This window comes from Akebia trifoliata, chromosome 11, assembly GCF_017979445.1.
Source record: "Akebia trifoliata isolate Shusen 1 chromosome 11, ASM1797944v1, whole genome shotgun sequence".
NCBI lineage: Eukaryota > Viridiplantae > Streptophyta > Magnoliopsida > Ranunculales > Lardizabalaceae > Akebia > Akebia trifoliata.
This window is the reverse complement of record NC_141385.1, coordinates 41,784,181-41,805,910: the sequence shown is the minus strand read 5'-3', so window position 1 is coordinate 41,805,910 and position 21,730 is coordinate 41,784,181. Positions and strand designations below refer to the sequence as shown.

At 34.7% G+C, this 21,730-nt stretch overlaps 1 protein-coding gene across 4 annotated transcripts; it reads left to right on the top strand.

Annotated features, from left to right (window-relative positions):
- The first annotated feature begins 1,233 nt into the window (after positions 1-1,233).
- LOC147391748 (Adenine nucleotide alpha hydrolases-like superfamily protein) lies at positions 1,234-18,649 on the top strand. Of its 4 annotated transcripts, none has more exons than XM_086458089.1 (9): positions 1,234-1,838; positions 14,791-15,139; positions 15,222-15,308; positions 16,935-17,056; positions 17,146-17,224; positions 17,307-17,707; positions 17,800-17,858; positions 17,953-18,007; positions 18,388-18,649. In XM_086458089.1, the coding sequence occupies exons 1-7, from the start codon at positions 1,543-1,545 to the stop codon at positions 17,846-17,848; spliced, it is 1,383 nt and encodes a 460-aa protein (XP_086314215.1). In that variant the 5' UTR covers positions 1,234-1,542; the 3' UTR covers positions 17,849-17,858; positions 17,953-18,007; positions 18,388-18,649. The 4 variants fall into 4 exon arrangements, with proteins under 4 accessions (XP_086314215.1, XP_086314214.1, XP_086314213.1 ...); XM_086458088.1 differs by having other exon boundaries at positions 18,335-18,649; XM_086458087.1 differs by having other exon boundaries at positions 17,800-17,865.
- Positions 18,650-21,730: the final 3,081 nt, after the last annotated feature.

Here is a 21,730-nt window from a genome sequence, read left to right as displayed (position 1 = left end):
CTTAACCCTATATATATATATATATATAGCTTCAAGACCAAATGGGTTCACTTACACCCCTTCCATCTACTTGCTGTTAGTCAAACAATAAAAAAAATGAATTTTACATTTTTTAAAGGCCATTTTACCTTCTTTTTTTAAAATTAAATTTGTAAAGACAAATTTTATTTTGAAAAATTGGGTTTACAAGAAAACTTGTGTTTACTTGTGAATGTTTACACGGGTGCATTTTTTATAATTTCAAAATCTAATATTTTTTATATAAAAAAGATAAGATGAAAGGGTAAAATAGTAAAATAATCCATAAAAAGGGGGGGCGGGTAAGTGCAATTGTCAAAATATTAGGGGGTCAAAGTGGAATTATGTCAAACCATAGGGGGTTAAGGTGTAATTTACCCTAGTTTTTTTTTTTTTGTTTTACTTATAAAATTTTATGATTCACATCCTTATGATATCTGATCATGTTTTTAAAGTTGAAAATGCCTGATAATGGGAAGAAACCAAAAATAAAATACTTACTTAATATTTCACTTTTTGGTTTGATTGTTATCAACCATCGATCAAATCAAATTGGTCTGACCTAGTCAATATACGAATCAACGACCATCTGGTTTTTAAACATTGGTTTGAAATCAGTCGAGTCCAACTGACATGGACCGAACCTTCTTACCTTGACGATACTAAGACTTGAAACGGGTCGGATTTTGGTCGAATATGAGTATATTCATATCCATATTCATATTTCGATCTGAATCTAGCTCGGATCCTACTAGTTAAAACCATATCCAAATCGTTCATTTTTAATCGGATTTGACCCAATTTGACTTGATCAAATTAATTGATTTAGATCGATCAGATTGGATAATTTCGAACCGTTCAAAGTTATTTCAAAGAAAATTGTTAAAAGTGATTTAAACTCAAAATTTTTTTTTTTAAGATAAAGACCTTGACAATTATGCTTAACACTTATTGGTTGATGAAAGATATTTTAAAATATAAAAATATAACTTATAAAATAATATATTATTCGAATATAATTTAGGTGGATGTAGTGATGGATCTGAATCTGACTCAGTTTAAGAGACATCAACCCATATCCGAATCCTTTTTTATTTCAATTTCAGATTGAAGGAACAAAACTTGTTAAATTCGGATTCGGATCACTCAGATAAAATCCGACCCATTTAAGTCCTATGCGATGCTTTTTGGGACTAGTCAGGGTTTTGGGTTTTGTGGGAGATGGTGGAGGCGAAAGGGGAGTGGGAAGGTTGAAGAAACCATTAGAGAGCTCTGAAATAGTGAAGTAACAGAGAGGATTGAAGAAGACGAGTTGAATTTCGCAGATCGAGTTACGAACTCGGTGTTTCAATCAAGGGAGGAATCGGGTAGAGTTTTATCAACTGTGTGATTTTGCGGAGGCTCGTTGAAGGGTTGGTAGTCGAGAGAATCGGCTGATTTTGCCGATCGAATCGGCAACTAAAAAGAGTTCTTATCGATCCCAAACACTGAAGTTCCAAAAACTGAAGAATAGAGTGAAGGGCGATGGCATGTGGTACGGCAACATGCGGCTCTGGTGGTTGTTCAAAGGAGGAGGAAGAAGAAGAAAAAGAGAGGATAGTATCCTCCAGTAGTAAGGATGATCGTATTTGCTTCAAGTGCAAGGTACATGAAGTAGCCATGGCAGACGACCAAGGGAGGAACATCAATAGCAGCAGACTTTGTGTGGGATGTTTTCGAGCTTCGCTCTTTGGAAAGTTCAAGCAATCTGTTACCTCTCAAAACATGATTTCCCCAACTGATAATGTCCTCGTCGCCTTCTCTGGTGGTCCTGCTTCCAGGTTCTCCTCCTCTTTTTTCTTCTTGTCTTTTTTTTATTTTTTATTTTTTATTTTAAATTTAAATTTGATTGTATCTACTATCTAATCAAGGCACCACTGCTGATGGGCACAAGTCCAAATTTCAAAAAATTTGATCTTGATCTCTTAATTACAGTGAAAAGTTCTCACACACCAAGCATAAACCGCCAAAGAGGAAGATTTTTAGATAAAATAGTTCTACTAGTTTAATGTACTCAATTGCAAAAGGAAGTGCTCCCAATCTCACACAAGACATCTCATGCATCTTTTTGCGAAAGAATCAAATTTCATTTCAACCTGCTAGCTTAGGAAAGGGCTAGTTGAGATAACCAACAAAGACGACAAGAGTGAAAGATCTCCCCCTGACTTGCCAACACCGAAATATTACCACCCCTTCCTTTAAAATTGCACACCCTATCCCAATGCACCAAAAAGTCCTCAAAGAAGACCTCTTTTAGTTCTTTGAACATTGTACACCAAAAGAAAAGAATAGACACAAATGAAATAATAATTTCCAGAAGGGTGATTTCTTTCCCTTTAAAGATTCTTCTATTTTTTTTTGATAAGTATAAAAGTTTACTAGAAAAGAAGAACAAAGTTGAGCTAACTCCAATACAAGAAAACAAAAGAAGAAAAGGGAGTGCAAACAAAAACCAAACACCCAGCCCACATGTGGGCCAAGAATGACAAATTGTATCCTACTTAAAACACAAAATCCTCAAAGAACAACCCTTCAAACTCCTTGCTTAATTTACTCCAAAAATACAAACAACTCAAAATGTCCAAGATGACCTCTTGGAGAGCCTTTTCTTCTCCCTGGAAAATCCTTTTGTTCCTTTCTTTCCACATCCAAGAAGCATCAATCACTGTATTCCGCACAAGGTGGCCGTATTTATCGTGCATACGCTTATAAAGATCTTCCTCTCACCTTGCCACCTTCAAATCTAAACTTCAACAAATAATTCTGTTCCAGAGTCATTCACTTCCTCTTGCTGCTCAACTATATTGCCCCCATCATACATGGACATCGTGGCAATCAAATTCGCCAATGTAGTGATGATCCTTCCAGTAGCTTGTGACACCTCTTCTGGGGGGGGGGGGGGGATGGGGGAGTCACTATAGTCAAAGGAACCACGAGAGGAATCGTGACTAGTTTTAGCAATCTTATGATCAAATCCATTGTTCTTGATGCCTTCAAAAGGGATATTAGACGGATCTATAGTTTCATGGATTGAGTTCGAACCGGAGTTTTTTGAAAATCAACAAATGCATCGATCGAGCTTTTATTTCGTTGAAGATCACCCGAAACAACAATGAGAGATATGAGGATTTCAGGGTTTCAAGGTAATACAAAAGAAGTTATAAGAGAAAAATAGTAGTGAGATAACGTTTCAAGATAGTTTTCTCCTTGAATTGAGCGGAAAACCTTTCGGACAAAGTGTATGGGCTACACGTGCCTTGGACGTAGACATGATTTCAAATCTCGATTTGACGTCTCGTTTCGTTCATTGATATCAAATTGTCTCGGGCGAGTCAACCATCATGAACAAGATAAATCATAATCGTTGGATGATTTCTGTAGATTTCCTTCATTAATTTCAATTTTTTGATTAAATTGATGTTGAAGATAAAGAGAAGCAAAAGAGGGGTGAAAAAGAAAAAAAACAAAATTTTATTTTATTTTATTTTTTGTTTATTATTATAGATATCTCAAGTCTCAAATGTGATTTTTATTTAATATATCGGTTTAGATTTTAATTAGATCGGATAGGGGTTAATCCGCAATCGATCCGAAATTTTAATGAATCTATATAATTCAATCCGAACCTCAAAATTATTGATCCAAATCCTATTATTTCGGATCGGATCAGGTCGGATGTTTAGATAAAATTCAGATCATTGCCAGCCCTAGATTTTGAAGATTAAATATTTGAATTTTTGAAAACTAACTAACGTCATCTAAGGATTTGCGATTGCAATTTTCTAGGTTTTTGACCAAAATGAAATAATTTTCTAAGTCATTTTTCACCAAAATGATCCCAATTATATTAAGTTTAAATGTTGGCATTTTTGGAATATAAATTTTGGTGTCAAACTCAAACCACTTCTTACTCCACTATCTCTCATTATAATAATAAAGATGCACAAGGAAAAAGATTTATGGTTTTTTGCACATGCCACGTCGACCTCGTATAAAAAGCGCTTAGTAAAAAATATTCGTAAACCTTAACATATACCTTCAATAAGTACTATGAACAAAAGTACTATTTGAAGTGCCGTCTGAACTGTTGTCAAAAATATTGTGCATTTGGGAACCAGTTCTGATAAGTACTATCAGAAGTACTTTTGACAGAATTTTGTTTTGTGTACTATTTTGGATTCTGTTAAAATGATTAAAATGCTCTTAAAAGTACCATTTACTGTTTCTAGCATTATAACTCAACTAATTATGTCCTAATAAGTAATAATTACTAATTATGCTATAAATATGTGTTAATATATATTATCCATAAAAATGTTATTCTACTATTTTAAATTCAAAATATAATTAATTTTTTTTTATAAAGCCATCATTTGTTGGAATTAAGAAGAGCTTTATTGATTAAGATGAACGTTCATAAGCATTTCTGGTTTGAAACAGTTCTTACTGTATGTTACATTATCAATCGTACTCTTTCTAGTGTCTTGAACTTCAAACCCCCTCTGTTGTTCCTTTCTCCTGACCGTCCTTTATTTTTTATGGTCCCACAAGTCTTTGGGTGTATCTGTTTTGCTCATGTCTTCAACTCTGCTCGAACTAAACTTGACCCTAAGGCATTGAAGTATGGCTTTCTTGGTGATTCTAATTCTTAGAAAGGTTATAAATGTTGTCATCTATCTACCCGTTGTCGATTTGTTACAATGGACATCACATTCTTTGAAGATCAATGTTACTTTCTTAGCCTTGATTGGCAATCTCTTCAGGGGGAGTGATTCTTTTCATCCACTAATTATGAGTATCTTCTGAAGTCATCTTTCCCAATTTCACTACCTTTGCCAATTATTTCAGATTTTACTATGGAAGTTGTGCAGCCAACTAAGTCGGTGATTAACCTTTTTGGATGCACTTACACCAGAAAGGGAAAACAAGCCATTGTTAATCCACCATGCCACACCATTGAGAAGCCGAATCATGTTCTCATGACTAATTTACATCCAATTTCTTCAGATTTCAATGTTTTCATTGCTCATTGGAAAGGTAAACGTATTTGTAGCTCGCATTCTATTTCTAAATTTGTTTCCTACCATAATGTGTTTCCATCTTATCGTTCCTTTGTAGCTACTATGTCTTTTATTTCCATCCCATCCAGTGTGAAAGAAGCTATCTCCAATCCCAAGTAGAAACATGCTATGGATAAGGAACTGAGAGCTTTAACAAAGAATGATATCTGGGAGTTTGAGTCATTACCACAGGGGAAGAAATCTGTAGGCTGCAAGAGAGAGAGAGAGAGAGAGAGAGAGAGAGATGAGAGAGAGAGAGAGAGAGAGAGAGAGAGAGAGAGAGAGAGAGAGAGAGAGATCGAAGGGAGGAGACCGAAAAAGATAGTAAAAAGAGAGCTTATGAGAAAGAGAGAGAGAGGGTTGTTTGTTGGGGATTCTGGTGTAGATAATTTTTCCAAAATAGAACCAGAGAAAATGGGAAAATAATAAGAAGAAAATAGAAAGAAGGGGACCTAAGCTTGATCTGGGTTTAGCCATCGAATATGTGAAGTAATGTAATTAATCTTGCATCATGAGTGATTTTTGATTTCTGATATAGTTTTTAAGTATTAATTCGAACTTTTTGTTTTTTTAATTTTGGATTTAGTAAAATTAATTGTTAAAAACATGAGTAATCTTGAAGGATATTGGGATTTGAAAGGTTTGATGGTGATTTTGGGTAATAGTTTGGTGTTTATAGATTTTGGTCACCAAGTGTTTGTGAAAATACCCAAAAGAAACAACAAAAATAAAAGATTAGAGATTTTCCTTTCTAATGAGGTTTGAAAGGGTAATTTAAATGTTTGTGAAAGCTTTTTTTTTAAATTTCAAATTGGCTACCATGTAAGTTGGTGCATTGTAGTAACAATGTGTGTTGGTGGTTTAACAATCTGATATATTCTTGATAAGTTGAAGCGATGGTTGGTAGAGTTGGAGGTAGATGACATGAAACATATTAGTAATTGAGTGTATTGTGGGCGTAGGAGTATTTTTGATAAATTGGTCATTGATAGTTTTGAAATGTTTCATGTTGGGGTTCAATCAATTTATTGTTGGTATCTTTGAAGGATCTACGTAGGTTAGATGTTTGGGAACTTGCCTAATGTTTACAATTGCAATATGGATTAGGGATTTCATCCAAGTTTGTTTGATGTTTGCATAGATCATTAATTAAAGAGCCATCTATTAGTTTGCAATCTGGATTATTTGTTTGATGTGTTATGCTTGCAATTATGTTCACAATTGCGATCTAGATTGTTTTAAGACTGTTATAATTCCCTTTGTTGTCACAAGTTGTTTTCCTATATATGTCAAATTTTTAGGGGAGGTTCTGCGAAATTTTATAAATAATTAATTATATTTTGAATTTAAAATAATAGTATAACATATTTTTGGATAATATATATTAACACATATTTATAGCATAATTAATAGACTTATAATACTAAAAACAGTAATTGTTACTTATTATGACATAATTAGTTGAGTTATAATGTTAAAAACAGTAACTGGTACTTATAAGAGCATTTTGATCATTTTAACAAAATCCAAAATAGTGTCCAAAAACAAAACTCCATCAAAAGTACTTCTGATAGTACTTATCAGAACTGGTTCTCAAATGCACAGTACTTTTGACAACAGTTCAGACGACACTTCAAATAGTACTTTTGTTCATAGTACTTATTGAAATTATATGTTAAGGTTTACGAATATGGAATACGGAGTTTTTTTTAGCTATTATTTATTTAAGAATTTTTTACTGAGCACTTTTTGTACGCGGTCAACATGGTATGTGCAAAAAACCATAAATCTTTTTCTTTGTGCATCTTTATTATTATAATGAGAGATAGTGGAGTAAGAAGTGGTTTGAGTTTGACATCAAAATTTATATTCTAAAAATACCCCATCCTAATATTTAAACTTAATGTAATTGGGATCATTTTGGTAAAAAACCTAGAAAATTGTAATCGCAAGTTCCTGGATGATGTTGGTTAGTTTTCAAAATTTCAAATATTTAATCTTTAAAATTTAGGGTTGGCAATGATCTGAATTTTATCTAACATCCAACCTGATATGATCCGAAATAATAGAATTTGGATTGATAATTTGAGATTCAGATTGAGCTATACAGATCCGTTAAAATTTCGGATCGGTTGCAGATTAGGCCCAATCTAATTAAAATCCGAACTGATATATTATAATAAAAATCACAGTTAAGACTTGAGATATTTATAATAATAAACAAAAAAACAAAATAAAAAAATATGTTTTTTTCTTTTTCACCCCTCTTGCGCGTCTCTTTATCTTCAACCTCAATTTAATAAAAAAATTGAAATTAATAAAGGAAATCTTTAGAAATCATCCAACAATCATGATTTATCTTGGTTGTGACGTTTGACTCGTCTGAGACAATTTGGTATCAATGAACGAAATGAGATGTCAAATCGAGATTTGAAACCATGTTTGTGTCCAAAGGCACGTGTAGCCCATACACTTCATTCAAAAGGTTTCCCGCTTGATTCAATGAGAAAATTGTCTTGAAACGTTGCTTCACTACTCTTTTTTCTCTTATAACTTCTTTTGTATCACCTTGAAACCCTGAAATCCTCAGATCTCTCATTGTTATTTCGGGTGATCTTCAATGAAGTCAAAGCTCAAGTTCGATTGATACATTTTTTTGATTCTCCAAAAACTCCAATTCGAGCAATCCATGGAATTGTAGATCCATGTAATATCCCTTTCGATGGTGTCAAGAAAAATGGATTTGATTTTGAGATCGTTAAAACCAGTCATGATTCCTCTTGTGGTTCCTTCGACTATAGTGACTCCCCCCATAGAGGAGGCGTCACAAGCCACTGAGTAGATCATCACTTCATTGGCGAATTTCGTGACCACGATGTTTATGTGTGGTGGGGGAAACATAGTTGGGCAGCAAGAGGAAGTGAATGACTCTGGAGCATAATTATTCGTTGAAGTTTACTATTTGAAGGTGGCAAGGTGAGATGCAGATTTTTATAAGCGTATGCACGATAAGTACGACCACCTTGCATGGAATACAGTGATCAATGGGTCTTGCGTGGAATACAGTGATCGATGCTAACCTTTTGGGTCGACAGTGGTTGGGTCAACAAATCTTCAATAACCTTAAGCACCTTGACTAATCCTTTGTCTCGAAATTCTACGACTTATTGAAAAAGTTGTGATTAAATCGTGATTTTTTTTTTCCTTACTTTGATTTAATTGCAACTTTTATGAACTTCATGGTTTAACCACAAACTTCAATACTAAATTGTGAACTCCATGATTAAATTGGAAAAATAAAATAAAATGGAAGTTGACCTTGATGTTCTAGTAATAAGAGTGATCTTGATGAACATGATGGTTATCGCTTTACCAATAAAGTGTCAAATAAGGAGATTGACATTAAATTTGATTATTCTGATCGGTTGATGAATCCTAACTTGAACCCATGAGTGTAATCTTTTTATATTTTGAACAATATTGACTTTGATTGTGGACCTGTGGTTACTTTTGTGGACATATGGACGATATCAATGTGGGGTTTGGTGATCTATTATTATAAATTAATATGAGATTTGATGATATAATATAATATGAGAACACCTTTTAGTAGGAACAATTTCACAACCCTAGCCCTAACTTGATTTTTCCAATTTTTTTCCCATTCCTAAATTTAATTTGGTGACTATGGACTGAACAATGTGTAAAAGTGAAAAGTGCTCACACCCCAAGCATAAGCTGCTAAAGAGGAAGATTTTTCGGTAAAATAGTTCTACTAGTTTAATTTACTTAATTGTAGAAGGAAGTGCTCTCAATCTCATACAAGACATCCCATGCATCTCTTTGCAAAAGGGTCAAATTTCATTTCAACTTGTTAGTTCAAGTACGAACAACTATTTTTTTTATTTTTTATTTTGCTAAGTAAAGGAATTCTATTTAGGAAATGGCTAGTTGAGATAACCAACAAAGAAGACGAGTGAAAGACCTTTCCCTGCTTTGCCATTTCCAAAACACTACCCCCTTTTCTCTTAAAATTGCACTCCCTATCCCAACGCACCAAAAAGTCCTCAAAGAAGACCTCTTTTAGTTCTTAGAACATTGTACTCCAAAAGGAAAGAAAAGAAAAGACACAGCTGAAATAATAATCTCTAGAAGGGTGATTTCTTTCCCTTTAAAGATTCTTCAAAATTTTTTTTTTTTTTATAAGTATAAAATTTTATTAGAAAAGAAGAGTAGCGCTAAGCTAGCTCCAATACAAGAAAACAAGGGAAACAAAAGAAGAAAAGCGAAAGCAAACAAAAACCAAACAACCAGCCCACACGTGGGCTAAGAATGACAAATTGCATCCCACTTAAAACACAAAAGCCTCAGAAAACAACCCTTCGAACTCCTTGCTTAATTTATTCAAAAAATACAAACAATTCAAAATGTCCAAGATGGCCTCTTGAAGAGCCTTTTCCTCTCCTTGGAAAACCCTTTTGTTCTTTCCTTTCCACAGACCCCACCATACAGCAAAGGGAAGAATGGCCCACATGTACCTTTTCTTGTTTAGGAAGACATTGTAGGTCCATCCAAAGAAGTAAAAAAAAAAAAAAATCTCCATGGGGAACAACCAATCAATTTGTCAAAGGGAAAGAAAATGAAACCATACACAAGCTGAGAAAGGACAATGAAGGAGAATATGAATCCCCGACTCCCCATACCTTTTGCACAAGAAGCAAAATTTTGGAGTTGAAAAACCCCTCTTAATCAAATTATCAGTATTCAAGGGTGATAATTCTATTGAGAAAAATTGTCATGTGAAAAAACAAATTTTATGGGATAAGGGAAGACCAAATTGCACCAACAAGAAAGTTTGAGTCAATAGGAGGCGAGATGATTTTGTGTAAAAAAGCGAACAAAACCTTTTGTCCTTACTCACAATCCAATCTCTTAGGTCCTTCTTCTCAACAGAATGGAATGAATTGATGAGATCAAGAAGAGATTGCAACCTTATTGATTTCCCAGCCATTCGAGTTCCTTCTAATGCTAAGATCCAAAGAGAGATTTTGCCCCACTCGGAATTCGTTGAAAACTTTTTCAAAGAGAGAGTGTAAATGGAGGGAAGCTGAAGGGACAAAAAAAGATTGCCACAACACCTATCCTCCCAAAATCTCACTCTTATCACTCTTTCCCTCAAAATCGATCCCCCTTTTTGAACTCATCTAACCTTTTTAAAATCCCCTTCCAAACACTACAATCGAAGGAAAACCTTGTTTCTCCACTCTCCCAGCCAAACATTTTCTCCCTAATACTTTCCTGAAATTGCCCAAAAGGGTTTTGTCAGTCCTTCTCAAACCTCTGATCCCAAGACCTCCATTCTTTTTTGGGGAGCAAATAAGCTTCCACTTGACTAAATGAAATTTCCGTTTCCTTTCCTTATCACTCCATAAGAAACCCTTTATTAACTTTTCTAGTTTGATCTCAATTGAATTCATGATCGAAAAGGGCGAAAGGAAATAAAGGGGGATACTTGTAAGGGTGCTCTTGATTAGCGTTAACTTACCCCCTTTTGAAATATACCTTGCTTTCCATGAACTCAACCTCTTTTCTAGCCTATCAATCACAAGATCCCACATCCTAACACTATTATAGGAGGCCCTAGAGGAAGACCTAAGTAAAAGAACAGGAGAGTATCATGTTGGGATACTAAGATAGCAGCCAAAGTGGGAATGTCCATAGTGGGCCCTACTCTGAATAGCATGCTCTTCTGGAGATTGATATGTAATCCTGAAATAGCCTCAAAGCAACAGAGAATGGCTCTCAGATACCTCACATGATCTCTATACTCATATAGGGAAACAATTGTATCATTTGCAAACTGAAGGTGAGAAACTAGGGGAGCTTCCTCTTTAACCCTGAAAAAGCTCAATGAACCGCTCTAGAGATAAGTTTACCCAAAGCCTCTGTAACTATAACGAAAAGAAAAGGGGAGAGAAGATCTCCCTATCTCAAATCTCTATAGCCCCTAAAAAAATCAGCTGGGGAACCATTCACCAAAATCGAAAAGGAAGTTGTTTCACATTTCATCACCAAGCCAATCTATCCTTCTTAGCAGATACTCCAAAAAGTCTCAGATTATGTGATCACAAGTCTTCTGAATATCAATTTTCCCGACTAGACCTGGCTTCTTCTCTTTCACTCTAGAGTTTATACATTCATTAGCAATGAGTACCCCATCTAGAATTTGACGAACCCTGATGAAGGCTTCTTGTTTTGGCACAATTAAATCGTAAAAGCACCTCTTTCAACCGCAAAGCCATAATTTTTGCAATAATTTTGTAGGCCGAACCTACCAAACTAATTAGTCTAAAATCGCCAATGCCCTCTGCCCCAGACTTTTTTAGAAAGAGAGCCACAATGGTATGGTTCAAGCCATAATTCAAATACTTTCTTTCTTGTAAATCCTTAACACCTCATATAATCCTAACACTTCTTGTAGAACGCCATGGTGAAACCATTTGGCCCTGGAGCTTCGTCTCTGCTAAGAGACTTAAGAGCCACAAACACTTCTTCATCCTCTATCACTCTTTTCAACCAAATCCTCTTCTCCGAGGAAATTGTATCAAACTCCAAGTTGTCTGAAGGAGGTCTACGATTCTCTTTCTCTGAATACAACTCCTTGTAGAAATCCACCACCCCTTCGCTAATATCTTCCTCCCCTTCTACTTCAACCCCTTTCAATCAACCTTGGAGATAAAATTCAATTTTCTATGTAAGTTAGAAGCTTTGTGAATTTTTTTGGTATTGTTTGTCTCCTTCTTTGAGCCATTTGATACTTGATTTTTGCCTTCAATTAAATTCTTCCATTAAAATCACTTTTTGAAAGTTAGACTTCAAATCGGCTCTTCTCAACTTATCTTCCATAGACAAAACCCCATTTTCCTCTTCTTAATCTAAAGTTTCAATCTCTTGAAGAATGGTTTTCTTCCTCAACTCAACTCTCCCAAACACCTCATGATTCTAGACTTTTAATTTCTCTTTCAAGGGGGGATTTGGTTGTTTGACTAGGTGAAAAGCCTACCATTCGAGGGGATATCCATCAAGGAATATCTATTTGATGAACTCATTGAATTTCCTCCTACCTCTCGAAATACTGACTCCGTTTTTCTTCTCAAATGTGAAACGAATGGTATTGAAATCCCCCTCAAGACACCAAGGTTTGTCCCACACCCCAGCTATTGCGTCCAATTCCTCTCAAGATTGGTTTCTCTCCAACTCCTTATTCGGCCTGTAAATTTCGGAAAACACCCATGGAAAATCCTCATTAGAACACTTGCACAAAATGGACACTGAAAAAGCCCCACTAAAGAATCCTCCACATTAATGACATCTTTCTTCCACATTACAATAATCCCCCCTGCTTTCCCCAAAGCCAGGAGCCAAGACCAACTAATATCACCACTCCACAACTCCTTAATAATTGACTCGTTACGCTCACTATGCTTGGACTCTTGAAGGGTGACTAAGCTAGGATTTTTCTCTCTAAGAATTACTTTGACTACTGCACTTTTCCCCCTTACATTCCGCTCCTTCCAAATCCCCCACTTAATGGCGAATGATGTAATGCTCCAAGAAACCTGTTTAAACTTAGAAAAAGAGAAGCCCAATGGTGCCCAACCTTCAAAATCATTCTTGACTGAGTGAGGCATACGTCCAACCACACCAAAAAGCTGAAGAAAGTATGACCATGTCTCTCATGCTAATTTTAAAATAGTTAAACAACTATTTACTTATTCATTTTGACCATAATTGTCAACCCCTCCCTTAAACTCATCATCATTGTCAAAGCCTTATTCCAGTTTTTTTGGATCAGCTGAATGAATCCTATTCCTCCATCACAATTCTGTCTAAAGCAATGTCTTTGTTCATTCAAGTGTACTTATGTTCTCTCACTATGTATGTCCACGTCCTTATGGTCTTTCTCTTTCTCTTTAAGAATGCATATTGATTATAATTGTTATCAATTTTAGTTACAGACGGCCAAACCATCTCAATCAACCTTATCTTAAGTTATCAAGGTTACTCGCGTTTTGGGTAATTATTTCATTTCTAATTTTATTGTTCTCAGCATTTTCTCTAGTCCATCTCATCGTCTTATCGCTGTTATGTTCAACCTATGAACATATTTCTTGATTGCCCAACATTTAGCTCCCAAAGCATAATGGCCTTACTACAACTGTATAAAATTTTCCTATTAGCTTGATTGGGATCTGTTGGTCACATAGCTGTCCAAAAATACACATTCACTTTAACCATTAATATCCTTTTTAATCTCTCATTCCTTATGGATAATAAGGCCAAGCCAACAATGTGATTGCTTTGAGGTATTTCTTGATCATCAATTTTTACTGACCTTTCCTCTTCATGTGTGTTATTATTAAAGCTGCAGTCTATATAGTATAAACCGCGCGGTTGTCCTACTTATTCCAAACCCTTGAACTCCAAAACAACTTTCTAGAGTTCTAGTTAACCATTGAACTCTTCTCTACTCTCTTCAATTAGCACTACTCTATCTATAAATAACATACATCAAGGGACCTTCTCTAAAGTATGGGTGGTTACTTCATATCTAAGTACTTAGAGCAAACAAATACAGATTCAGAGCCTTTACCTAATGTAAATCAACTGTACTTGAGAATTTCCTCCAAATGCAATTATGTGCATCATCTTCTTCATCATTGACTATTTTGACGTAGCTAAGTCTTTATGCATCAGTTGTTGCACCCATAAATACCGTTTCCATTGTTGTGAGTGACATATCTAATGAATTTTCCATTTACAAACAATGTCATATCAGAAACTCTTGTTTCCTTTCAAATATTTTCTTGTTCCTTTCCTTTTGGATCCCTCAACATACAGCTGATTGTTTCCAAAAGATACTCTCCTTATGTGAGAAGGATAATCTGTCAACTTTGGAATAATGCAAGCATGAACTTAGGGAATACCTAGTATGTACGAAATAAAGAAACGAAACTAGACTAGACCCCCATAACAAAAGAGCAATGAATCAACAAATGATCTATTGACTCACCCTTGGATTTACAATGAAAGGAAAAGTAGGGCATGATAAATCCTTGCTTAATCAAATGATCAGTGTGAGTAATGTACTTTTCGAGATCATAACTCTAGAAAAATTTGAAGAAAGTTGATAACTCCACAGGCCACTAGAAACAAATATGATTAGAAAAAGTTATCAAGACCAAGTTCTTCTTTGAACTAGTTTTTGAGAATGAAGCAGGTACTAAAGGTTCTACAATAATCTTACTCATGGGAAGTAGATTAGTGCTAGTTTATTAATTTTAAATTTTTTGATAAACAAAATTTATTGAATCAAAGAAGTAGAAAAAACAACTAAGGAGATCAAGGAGACTAACCTAGAGAAAAGAGGAAAACAAGACAACAATGCCCTACTAGATTACAAGTGACCATCAGAGCTATTACGGCGTATGTGCTCCCATCTAAATATGAAATCCTTAAAAGATAGACCCTTAATCCGGAAATAGCTTGTACCAAAAAAAAAAGAAGACCTAATATGCTAATAATAACATCTCTGTGAAGTGTTCAAGTTTCAATTTTTATTTCCCTGACAGTATTGTTATTTCATGAAAAAAAATGAATGTATCCTATTCAGGGTGGCTCTACAATTTGTACATGAGATGCAACACAAAGCACAAAGGAATTTGGATGCAAGTAGAGATAAATCATATCCAGTATTTGGTGTTGGAGTTGCTTTCATCGATGAAAGTGCTGTTTCTTCTGTTCCTTCTCATGAATTGGACAAAGCAATTCATGATATGCGATTAATTGTCTCAAGTTTAGCTCCACCAGAAAAAGAACTGCATATAGTGCCCATTGAAAGGATTTGTTCTTCAGATTCCAAGGATGGAAGAAACAGGTTGAAAGAGTTAGTAGATACTATGACCGATGATACGGGGAAAGAAGATTTTTTGCATCATCTACGTATCCTATCTTTACAAAAGGTTCAGTTTTATATGTTATTCATTTGCTTGTGTAGGATAAATGAAAGGTGGATCATTTTCCACTGAGGTGTGTCTTTTGCAGATTGCTTGTGAGAATGGGTATGACAAATTGGTATTAGGATCATGCACGTCAAGTCTTGCTTGCCATGTCCTTTCAGCAACTGTGAAGGTTTGGTGACTCCCCCCCCCCCACACACACACACACAATAGAAATAGAGAGCTGCTATTGGCACCCAAAATTTTACTTATTACACCCCCAATTAAAAATAAAGAAAATAAGTGAATGGTTGAGAATAAGTAAAAATTGGGGGGGCCAATTGAAGCTCTCTCGTTGTTTTTCTGGGTTTAGGATTTTATATGAGCTTGATCATAATTGTAAACAACTACTGAAATAGTTTGAATGAGTGTTATAATGCTTTGTAATGTTTAAAGGTGTTTTAATCTTTAATTGGGGTGTGATACATAATTTAACAAATTGGGGTGTAATAAGTAAAAGTTGGGGTACCAATAGCAGCTCTAAAAAAATAAAGTACCCCCTTTTCTTTCAAAAAACTGGTGATAAAAGTGAATCATATCTAGTTCAGTTGACTATTATGAATGATAATAAGAAATATAACGTAAATTAAAGGGACATGGATTCATATAATTTTGAAGCTAAACTAAGACATGGATAATTGCATGACCACCACTTGAAGAAGAAGAAATTTTTTTCAGTTCAACTAAATGATGGGCATTACGTCAGGGATAATGCAATTTTTTATTAATATATTCAAGTTTAGGAATTCACCAAGAAGTTAGTAAATGGTTATTAGTAATTGCTTATGCTTGACATAGACTGAGTAGACAGGCCTGATGCAGAGTTGATACAGGAAGTCATGAATCCCATTTGGTTCGATCTTGTATTTGAAATAAGGCTTAATTTGTAATAAATATTAAATTTTCCACTTTAAAGTTAATACTATGGTGTGGTGCACTGAAGTTTTTATAGGGTTGTGGAGTAATTTTAAAGAAATAGAGGATATACATAAGGATCTTGGAAAATATATTTAAGTTTTAAACATTATAAGTGTAGTACATGCGACTATGTGAACACACCCATATTGTTGTGAGGGTACTTTGCACTTGTGTGTGCATCTTAGTACTCTGTACTGCTGAGTTTTTTGATAGGTATGGCACTGGAGTTGGTTATAACATGCAATTCTTTGAAGAAAATAATAGGGTTGCTCTCATTCACTAGGGATTATATTTGGTTCAGGTTAGTGTATCTATTTCTGGGGATGTTATGCCCATTCAATACACCCGGTTAGGTAATAAGAAATGATTTGAAGGAACATTTCTTTACAAATACTATGGCTCTAAATAGAGTTGAGCAGGGAAATAAGATTAAAGCTGACTCCAATATTTAGGATAACGTGTAGATGGTGATGTGATGATGATGACTAATAAATCTTTTCTAGGTTGTGATTGTCTACCCTCGCCAACAAATTATAGGCTACCCAAGCCTGTTGTCTAGATGGGTTGCTGGTACATGGATTCGTTGCTCATCCTATCTTTTAGCCGGGAGTCTACATTCCAGATGAAATTTCTGTATCATCTGTTTTTTTTTTTTTTTTTAAAATTTTTTTTATAACTTTTTAATTCGATAGAAATGTCTAGTAATCGCACCTAGGAGTTTATGGAAGTAGTAACATGTGATAAGAAATAAAATATGAACCGATTAATTGATAATATATCTATTGCAAGATCATTGAGAAAGGCACTTTGATCTCTTATTATTATATCTTTTTTTCACCAGGGCCAAGGTTACTCATTACCGGCAGATATACAGTACATTGATGCAAGGTGGGATGTCCCAGTGGTGCATCCTCTTCGTGATTGTCTTGCACAAGAGCTCACCACGCTCTGCTGCTTCGATTGGTTCGTAACTGTTATCTTTTATTTTACTTTTTATTTATTAATCAGCTGTATAGTTCTTTTATTGTCTTTATCTCAATTTTCAAGAGCAGTTTGAAGACCGTCGATCTGCTTGATCGTCCTCATTCTGGTATCAATGGTTTGGTGTCATCGTTCATTGCAGTCTTGCGGGTAAAGATGAATGTTTTATTTTTATTTTTTGTGTTTCTCTTTCCTTTGTCACCAAACCTCTAAAGAAGCTTCTATATTTTAGGAAGAAAATCCAGCCCGTGAGCGGACCATAATCCGAACGGCAGAAAAGCTTATTCCCTTTCACTTCAATAGACTACCCGAAACTAACGACACTAATGATCATTTGCCATCCCGATGGCGTCGCAAGAAGTTGAGTCTCGCACCCGATGAATCAATTGCTACGGAGTTTCTCTGCCCAATATGCTGCAGCCCACTTAATAAATCAGACCTGGAAAGTATAAGAAACAAGCTTAAGAGTTGTGAAATAAGTAGTGAAATATTTGAGGCAAGTTGTTGTCCAAGTTGCCAGTTTCAGATACTCCCAACAGAGTTGGCATCAAGGGAGGAGTTTTATTCACTTTTACCCCAACAAATGATGGCTCGAACAAAAGATTGCACCGGCCGTGACCAGACTTGGCTAAGGTGATAATTTTTTCCATAGCATCATCACTTAAGTCCAAGAAAATGTTACTCAAGTCATCGTACACTTTTTTTGTGTGTGTGTGTGCTTTTAGGGAGCAAATAAAAGACTGCTTGCTTTCTGATGGTGAAGATTCAAATTGAACTCTTCTATATGAGTGGTAACCACACTTTTCTATGTTTCACCCTTTTCTATGTCCATGTTCTAATCATGGTTTGAAATAACGATAATGGAATGGAATTAACAGCTGTACAAGAGCATTGCTGGGATCCCTTTTGGAGAATAACAGCAATCTGATACAGGTTCATATTACTATTGTAATGGATAAGCATTTTTTTTTTTAATACGATTTCAAACTTGAATAAAGTAGTTATCTTAAATTTTTTAGAAAATAATGGCAGTTATTTACAATAATTTAAGTTCAAATTTAAAACATGATTCCAAATGTTTTCATTTTGGAAATTTGTTATTGATATAATATGTGGGCCCTCACACCAATGTCCAATTTCATTCTTATAACTTTTGTAACAATAGTGGCTATGTTCTGCATCATTAAATTATTTAATAGCATATTTTAAGCTATTTTTAAACATATCTATCATTTGTAATGGACAAGTTGACTTTACTAGGGAAACTGCACCAGAAGATCAATTGACTTATGGTTTGTTATGTCGTCAATCAGCAATGAAGTCATCATCAATAGGGATCACCTACAACTCTCTCAAATCACAGCAAGTCTTCAGAAGCAAAGAACCTTTTCTTATTGATTTTGATTAAATTATGCATCATGATTATATTTTTCAAGGCGGCTCTTCGCATGTCCACATATTTAAGTTGAACAATTTTTTATTTTTTTTTAAACATGTACGATATGATGCCATGTTGCTCATTTCAATTGTTAATTGTCGTAATAACATTCAATGTGTGTAGGCTTGTTACTTGGAGTGGAATCGTTCCGACTGAAAAAAATTTAAAAAACAAGCAATGAAATTTAAATATTTTTTAAAATAAAGAAACAACAACGTCAAATCTTCTATTATTGAAAGTGTGATTATATCTTCTTTTACTATCTCCCTGTCTTTTTAGATCATTCTTAACATGGACCGTTATTAGTCGACTCATTATTAGTCGACTCTCGATTTAGAAAGACCTGTAAAATACTTGGGGGCGCTGTTGTCCTAATCTGGATACCTCCCAGTTTGGTCAACAATATGGGCGTAAGAGCAACTCCAACGGGGATATCCATAAAGACTAGTCATTATGGAGTGTCATTTTAGATATTTAAGGGGTGTACGCTCCAACCGTGCTATCCAAAATTCCTCTCCCTAAATATTTTAATGTTTTTTTTTAAGGAGTCGTGCTGGAGTGACCTCAAGCTGGAACCTCATATCGCACTTCTTGATATGAAAGTGGATAGGAACCATAGATGTTTTTCACTCGTATCTTGATGAAAAGCATCTACTGTTCCTGTACACTTCCACATCAAGAAGTGCCATATGAGGTTCCAGGCTGAGGTCACTTCAGCATTTTTTTTATTAAATTGAACCCAAAATTCAGCTATAACTATGGACCTACCCAATGGTTATCTTTGTTTGCCGTCAAAAGGTAGAGATTCTAGATTTTCATCTCTTCTTTTGTGGACTGAAAACTGCATTCTCCAAAATGGAGAGGGAGTTGTAGAGTGGGTTGGAGACCCTTCAAAGGGCTCTGAGAGGAGATGCAGAGTGCGGTGGAGTTGCTCTACTGAATTAGCTATGCCGATGGAGCTTGGGCTTTATTTGGGCCAAGGCATTTTTTCAAGGCCCAATAGAAAATTCATCAAAATACCAATCCTTAGACCCATCTCAATTCCAATGGTTGAGCTTGTAACCAATGAATAGCATCAGTTCAAGTTTCAATCTTTGGGCCTTATGTTGTGTAAAATGGGCCTCACGTGGGTTAATTTCAGGCTGAACTTGGTAAAATCTGGCCCACTAACACCTACTCATAAGCTAGAGTGTTGAAGAATGATAAAATATTAGATAGCCAACCCAAGAAGAAGAGAGGAAAGAATATATTATTCAAATTAAAACCAAATATGAGAATCTATACAAGTCTTCCATGTGTTGCAAGATGAAAGGTCTCAACAAACAACCAACAGCCAACGACCAACAATGTGTGAGGCTGAGAGCTGAGGCAAGCAAACCCTAATCTTTAATACAACCCCTCTTTCTGGTGAAGGAAATTAGTTGATGCTTATGAGGAAGAATCCACGTGTTGCTTAGGCTATGACCCACCTTTCTTTTTTTTACTAGTAAATGATTTCTAAACAATATAAAAAAGATGAATTATGGCCATTGTAAGAAATAAAGTATCTAGAAGTATTATAAGAATATTTTACATTTTAAGTAAAATATTTCAAATGGGCATCTAACTATATTATTTTTATGAGTAATGATTTTCAGACTCCCCCACCCACGTGGCATACTCAAAATACTCTCCTGACGTGGCATGGGCTAGAATCATAGATCTTTTTTTTTTGTCTCGGGATACACAACTGTACATATTATGGGAATTAAAAATGTGAATCCCGAGGCAAAATCTATGATTCTTGCACATGCCACGTTAGGAGAATATTTTGAGTATGTCATGTGCAAGAGTCAGATTATCACGATTGTTTTAATCACAAATTGAAAGATATATTATGTTTAGAGATTTTTTTTTTTTTTTTTGAGGGGTATTAGGTAACACAGGAGTAGATATGAGTGGTTGCAATAATTATTACACCCATATTTACTAAATTATTTATCACATCTTGATTAAACACTCTTCAAACATTAAAAAATATTGGCTCAAATTGTAATCTCAACGGTATAACACTTGGTCGAACAATTTCAGTAGTTGTTTACAATTATAAATATGCTCATATAAAATCCTAAACCCAAAACATCAAAATCTAGAAAAATAAAATACAATAAAAGAACTTATATTGACAACCCAACTTTTACTTATTCTTAATCATTGACTAATTTATTTTTATTTGAGGTGTAATATGTAAAAGTAGGAGTGCCAATAACAGCTCTCTATAAAAATACACAATGATGATTAATAATCTAATACTTTTATTAAATTATTATTTTTCTTTCCTAAATAATAGATTGATTATGTAGAGTTTTACATTATAAGTATGTAGAGAGAGAAATATAATTTTGTTATAACGTAGGAAGCATGAACAACCGACAACAAGCTTGGGATGCATGAAAATAAAGACTTTTGACTTTTTAGAACTACTAAGTGACACGTCAACGTTCTTGCATTTGAAGGGTTATCTTAAAGTCAAAGTAAACCGATTTTTTGAGTTTTGACTTTATAGTTGTTCATCATTCAAATCTAATCTCTGATCCAACGTTCTTTGCCCGACAATTCATTATTTCAACCACTACTTCATTATTGCACTTTTATAAGTGAAGCAAATAAAAGAAAAAAAAAAAAAAATTTCCTCCATGGGGTTGACTTACAAAGTTTTTAATTTTGCCTAACTATGGCCTACAACAAGAAAAACATCTTCTAAAAGATTTACAACAAATCATATTCATACAATTGACAATTTCCCGAGCCAACTGATTAGCAAAAACTTATCCCCTGATCCAAGTCTTATTTTAGTAAGCAAAATGTCTGATCAATTTTCATGTTAGCAAGGGATGGATAACGAACCTAACACAATCCTCGTCCTTTGTCCTAACTTGGGATATATATCGACAATGCCAGTAAAGCATGTAAACACCTTGTTTATACGATAAAAATGTCAACTTCCTAAGTTGGTGGATGTCTGTAAGTATTGATACAATGATTTGGATTCAAACCCACCTTCAACTATAAATTACTAACCAATAATTAATCTAGTTTGCCTAACAAAAAATAAAAGAGAAAATTTCAAAAATGCGATTAACTTTTGAGGAAATCTCATTCTGACTCATTGTTCATTTGAATTCCCAAAACATAAAGAGCGAAATCATAGGTATTTCAAGGTGACAATCTCACTGATA